The 6411-nt window shown below is 41.4% G+C and overlaps 1 protein-coding gene across 1 annotated transcript in view; it reads left to right on the top strand.

Moving 5' to 3' along the window:
- LOC104469223 (BPI fold-containing family C protein-like) overlaps positions 1–6036 on the top strand; it is a 15413-nt gene extending 9377 nt beyond the window's left edge. The window contains exons 10-15 of the mRNA XM_010083663.1: positions 198–368; positions 914–981; positions 2655–2697; positions 3535–3598; positions 4346–4422; positions 5995–6036. Of these exons, the coding sequence (XP_010081965.1) occupies positions 198–368; positions 914–981; positions 2655–2697; positions 3535–3598; positions 4346–4422; positions 5995–6036 (465 nt within the window). The remainder of the gene's footprint in view (positions 1–197; positions 369–913; positions 982–2654; positions 2698–3534; positions 3599–4345; positions 4423–5994) is intronic.
- The last annotated feature ends 375 nt before the right edge of the window (positions 6037–6411 follow it).

The following is a 6411-nucleotide window of genomic DNA, read 5'->3' as shown; positions in this document are numbered from 1 at the left end:
AAAGACTGTTAATTTATCACCAGAGAAAACTTCTACCTCCCGCTTGCTTGAAGTAATCTTATGTTAGGAACTGTCTTTAACTTTGTCTTAAGGAACTACTTCAAAATGATTGCTTTGTGAATGAGAAATGTAGTGTTCTGATCTGTTCTGCAAGAAAAGCATTCTTCTGTATTTTTTTTTGTCTTGGAACCTTACAGGTAGCCAAATATTCAGTTACACCTTACCCAGTGATGTTGAAGCTAATGGCTACTGAAATACCTATCATCAGTTTAGAGCAGGATTCCTTCACGGTAGAGATTCAAGGCTCCATGGAGGTGTTTGCTGTTCTGCCAGATTCCACCACCCAGTCGTTGTTCACAATGAACATAGTAAGTACAACGAAAAAGGTGATGTTTAACATGGGTTAAATGTTTGTTCCTTCCTTCTGTTAAAACTCTGTACAAGAAACAAAGTACCAGATTTCTAGTATTTAAACACTCTGTGACCCCTAGTCACAGGTGGTGCCTATGTGGCCCCACTTAACCTATAGGACATTTCTATGGCAAAGAACATTTTCCTTTAGATGGACAAAAATCCAAACATATAGCGACTCTGATTAACCAAAGTTTTGTTCTCTGTAAGGACAGATTTGCAGGCATGAGTCATACCTCTTGTCAACTTGTTCATTTAACTGAAAATGTCTTTGACTAGTGAAATCTCACTACCCACATTTCAGCTCTTGTCAGCGCCATTCAGACAAGCAGACATTTACTATGTGCAGCCTTGCATGGGCCATGGGCTAGGGAGGAAGCTGCATCTACATGAAACAGCTTCCATATATAACCACAAGATGGTATTTCTGTATTTGTGACTAATTCTCAGCAAGGGTTCTGGGTTTTTATGTCTGGTAACCCATGGTTTCTTTCTTCTGCAGGCAGCCAACACCAGCATTGCTCTGAATGTATTTGACCAGAAATTGATGGGCTCACTATGTTTGAACAGGTAATTCAGCCTAGGATGGAAAGGATTTCCAGCCTTTTGGAAAACAGTGTTAGCAATCCCAACATTAGCAGTTTAGGCATATTATCAAATAACCATAATTTAATGAACGTGTTTCCCTGGTGAGTTCGTTTGCATTATATCTCTAATTCTCTGTGTGGCTGTACTTGTATAGTTTAGAGCAGTCAGGAAGCTTCTCTGTGACAACTGCCACAGTCCCCAAGGGACTGCCCACCGCCTGTGGATTGCTGCAGGGCAGTGGTCTCGTTGGACTTCTTGGCGCCTGACATCTACTCTCCCCTCTGAGCTAGCTAAATGAGGTATGCAGGGCAGTTATGATGACCATGAATCATTTGAGAGCTTCCCTCATGCCTTTCCAGCTGGTGAGATGCAACTGCTTTCTAGCCCACCTGTGCCACTAGGAAAGTGCAGAGGGACACTGTCAAGAATCTGGGCCCCTGCAGTTCCCCTATGCTGATATTCTTATAGCAGAGATTTTCCAGCTAAGGCACTGCAACTCCCAAGGGTCAGAAAGCTGCAGACCAGAGGCTTGGACATTTAGACATCTAACATCTCACATTTTACAGAGAGAAGCTCTGTATAGCAGGACCTCACAGCTGGGAATTGGGACCCTGATTTCACAAAGTCCCTTGGGAAGACAGTTATAGGGTTAAGAATATGCAGAGTTAATCAGGGCACACAGATGTTAGGATTTTTAGTCTAGAGGAGGCTGAGAGGAGACCTCATCACTCTCTACAACTACCTAAAAGGAGGTTGTAGTGAGGTGGGTGCTGGCCTCTTCTCTAAAGCAACAAGTGATAGGACAAGAGGAAATGGCCTCAAGTTGCACCAGGGGAGGTTTAGGCTAGATAGTAGAAAAAATTTCTTCACTGAAAGAGTTATCGGGCATTGGAACAGGCTGCCCAGGGAAGTGGTGGAGTCACCATCCCTGGAGGTGTTCAAGAAACATGTAGATGTGGTGCTTAGGGACATGGTTCAGTGAGTTAGGTGGTGTTGGGTTGGACTTGATGATCCTTGACGTCTTTTCCAACCTTAATGATTCTATGATTCTAAGAATTTAAGGTGAATAGTGCAACAACATTCAGAGAGAAACATCTATGGTATGCTGATAGCTGGGGTGCTGGTTCTGTGGAAACTCAAATCATGTTTTGAATATGTGTTTGGATATTTGAGTATGTACTGAATAAGTATTTGAATTTGAAAACAGACATTAGCAACACAGCCATCAGCAGCATTACCATATGATGAACAGATTTTTTTTTTTCTTCCCATCCCAGTAAGGCTTACATCAAAGTATTATGCAGATGTACCAAAATCCTTGCAAAATATCTGAGAGCCTGCAAGTCCTTGGTAAAGTCCATTGTCAATAGGATTTCCAAAATACAGTACAGAGGGAGAAGTGCACTCACATAGCTGGCTACAGCCCTTCTAGCATTCACTTCTGCATGTGTGCTCAGCAGTGCCCTAAGAAACCCACATCTTTCTCTGTAAGGCAGTATGCATTGTGTAAAATATATTGCTTCCAAAGTATCTTGGAAGATGATTCTACAGATGATTCTCGAGGCCTGGAGCTCTGCAGTAGTGCCTGCACATGACTAGAATAGGATGTGCTTTTCCTTTGTAGTGACTCATCTTGTTTCACTTCTTTCCCTCAGGCTCCAGTTCTCCCTAGCCCACTCCAACGTTGGTTTTTTTGAGGTAAGTGGATAGTTTAAGCACATAGAAAATGCAAGCCAGGAATATCAGTGATATAAAGCTAAAGAGTAAGCAGCTCAATTTTATTTGTATTTCTAAATCCTTTGGCTTCATTCCTGGGTGGCTCTTTTCCTGTCTTCTGGCAGCCACCTCTCTGCTGCGGACTTAAAAGTATATTCTTTGGAGCAAGTTGGTGCTCTGAAAACATGATATTCTGTAGTTCCCCTGACTACTGTACTGTATTTCATCAGTAAGCAGAGAGATCTCTTGAATCATAACGGTGAAATGCACAGCAGTAATCTGAACTGTAGCAGCAGACGGAGCAGTGTGCTGTCAGCAACCTTGTGCACGACTGAGGCAGAGGCACTCCTTTTGGTGTGGTGGTGCTCATCACAGATGCTCAGAATTACAGTAGGGAATGGGAGCCAAAATACTAGTCTCAGATGCCTGAAATAGTGCAGTTATAGCCTTGCAGGGGAAAACCCTGCCTCCGCAGAGAGTCTTTAATTCTGACTACAATCAATCAGTTCTGAGTAGCTGAGGAGAAAGGATTAAAACTGTTCTGCTCCTGCTTTGCTATTGGTGATAAATTATGTCCCAAATAAAGGAAATAGACTGTTTTAAATTGAAATGTTGTCCAAGCATGATGAAAGCCTTTTTGCATCTCACTTCCTTTGCATCATTCCAAAGATTTAAGATCCAAAGTTCACTTGAACTTATGACCCTTTTGGCCCAAATGAGAGATGTTAGTTGAACATGAGCTTCCATCCAGGATTTGAGCATGACAGTTCTGCTGCCATCAGGCAGTGATGGCTAACTCAGTTTTCTTGTCTGTGGCAGATCTCACTTCTGGAGAACATCCTGTCTTACATTTTACAGACTGAAGTCATTCCATCAGTTAATGGTAAGGCTGTAATTCAAAGCATCAGCTAAAAGCATCCAGCAGAGTGGGTGGTTCTAGGAGCTTCTACTGACTTTCTGCTTAAGCTTCCAGTTCCCATTAACTTGAGCGGAAAATGACCATCGGTCACTAAGCAGAGGAAGGGGGAGATTGATTTGTAGGGGTGTCAGTATGTCCTCTCACTGGCACTGTTCTGCAAAAAGGGCTTGGAAACTTGTAATTCACCTTACTCAAGGTGGCCCTGATGCATCGGTGGGAAGGATGTGTCTCTAGTCTGCACACCTGCCTGCAGTCACTCTGTGTGAAACACATTCCTCTCTATTAGACCAGCACAGGGCTTTTGCCTCTCATAAATCTTATTTAAGGCCCTGGAGGGAGACATAGCTTTGTGCCAGCCCTCTGTACCGGGATGAACTGCACCTTCCTTAATTAATGGAGACAAATGGGAACAGGTTCTAATGATGCTAGAGCTGTATTGACAATCCCTCAGGTCAGTAGGGACAAATCACTGCGTATGTAATGTGTTGAACATAAAATGCCTTGGTTTGGCTGCAATGCTCTTCCCAGAGAAAGACATCTGTAATTCTTTTTCCCAATGGGTAAATAAGCATTATATCTATCTCCTAGGGTTGCTTGCAAAGGTTAATTGTTGGAAATGACCCAGGAATCTCTGGATAAAGTGTTGTTGAAGGGCAAGTATTTATCTTTCCAATGCATACCTAAATTACTGTGCTTGTCTTTTTTTTTAAGCTAAACTGTCAAAAGGATTCCCTCTTCCCAATCTGGCCAATGTTACCCTGACAAGACCTCACATTACAATTGCACAGGTAAGATTTTGACACTCTAGTGAATATGTTATTCCTCTTTTTTTTTTTTTTTTGGCTAGGCATTTATTTACCTTCTGTCTATAGAAGAAACTTGCTCAATTTGAGCTAGTTGAGCCTGTAAAAAAACCCTGAGATCTGTAGTAATGGTAAAATCCTATTAGAAACAAATTTTTTCTTCATTTGAGAGGAAAAGCTATAACTGAATTAAATACATAACCACCGAATGATCAAACACACAGCTTGCTTAGCCTTGCAAGTTGCAATTTAGTGTGAAAACAGGTTTGTATTTAACATTTTGTTCAAGTTTGGCCAATCAAATCAAATTAGAGTTATTGCTGTCCAAGCAGTCCTGTTGAATTTAACAGGAATAGTTGAAATATGAAAGGGAGGTGAATTAAATTTTGTGCACCTAGGATGACTAGATTTTTGTCAATAATTGCTGATGATAACTGAGGCTGTTAGCTAAAAGTTGTTACTGAGAGCTCACTTGCCTTCTGGTATACTCCTCTCCAAATCATGCTATATTCTAATGCCTCTTGCAACATGCTCTAGCCCTGAGTTTGAACATGCAGAATGTTGCTAGACAATCAATCAGTACAAGGGCATTGCTGACAAATGAACTCCCAGAAAATGGGTAAGCCTCTCACATTTCAGCACTTGTTTACCAACTTCTCAGTTATTTTCAGTTTTGCAGAGACAGTCTGAAATCCCTGTTTGTGGTTAAGCACAAAGCACAACTCAGGAAAGGAAATGCAAAGGTTGTTTTTAATCTTTCTTTGCATCCCACATACCCGGCAGCAGCCAGCTATGCAATCCCTACAAAATATAATTGCTTGGAGATTGTTTTCAGTGGCACTAGTTGCCAACAGCCATATAGGCTAATTTATGAATTTTAGTGCTTCTGTGGGGCCCATTCCCCACTTCACTTTCTCTAAACATTCTCCTCATCAGTAAATAGGAATGAGAGAGGACACAGGAGAATTGCTATACCCTAACAACATGACTGGGATTCCTATTTAAAAGCTAGGAATAGTCTCCACTTCCACTCCCAGTGTATTGGCTAAGGTTGATAGGAAGAAAGACAATTTTTCCCACTTTTCAGAGATAACCATGGACTGTGATGGGCTGTTCTCTGCAGGTTCATTGCTCTCTATGCCCTGACAATGGAGGAGGCTTTAAAGACAAGTTTAGATTAGATGGATAATTAAGTGGCTCAAATTAGGTGAAAAATAATCCCACTTTATGATGATTGCCTAGTTGTCTCAAGGCTCATATGAACTTTCCTGTGTAGGCTGTATGATCTTCAGATGTCCTTTCTGTTGCTAGCATGGTGCAAAGGGATAGCACCCAGGGAGAGATGGGACTCTTTTGCAAAGTTTTAAAAGGACAGAGTTTAAGAAAGCTTGCTATTTCCAAGGCTCAGCTGTTTTCAGTAGTTTTTCTGACCTTTAACACCAGGATTGAGTTGAAATTAAAAAACAAACCACAAAAACCACAACAAAATCAACCAAACAAAAATGCAACTTTATTTTGTAATTCATAACACTTCAGTGACTGCTATTCTCCCCACAGGGATACATATTGATTTCTACTGATGTCCACTACAAACATTAAAGGAGAAGAGAGACCATTTGTTAAGCATGAACTTCAAATCAATAATGTGACTCTGAAGGCTAAACACTGTCCAGTTCTGCTGAATTGTGTAATTTGAGCTCTGACAAGGGCAATGTCATCCTGGTTGAGGGCAAGGGGGGATGCAGGGAGGCAAAGAAAGCTGATGAATGGTTAGGCTGTACAATGGAGGAGAACATATGGCACATGCTTGATGTTATTTATTCTGGCATTTAACTGATGCAAAAATGTTTTTAAGATTAATGCCTCTCTTGAAATAAAGTCTTGTCTAGACACTGCCAGAAAGGTGCTGCAGTCTCTCAAAAGCAAGAAAAGTACATTGTCAAAATGCTGCTAGGGCAGGTATGCCTGCTAATC

Source organism: Pterocles gutturalis, unplaced genomic scaffold (genome assembly GCF_000699245.1).
Source record: "Pterocles gutturalis isolate BGI_N339 unplaced genomic scaffold, ASM69924v1 scaffold32966, whole genome shotgun sequence".
NCBI classification, from domain to species: Eukaryota; Metazoa; Chordata; class Aves; order Pterocliformes; family Pteroclidae; genus Pterocles; species Pterocles gutturalis.
Note: the sequence above shows the minus strand (reverse complement) of the source record. Positions and strands in the feature narration are given on the sequence as shown.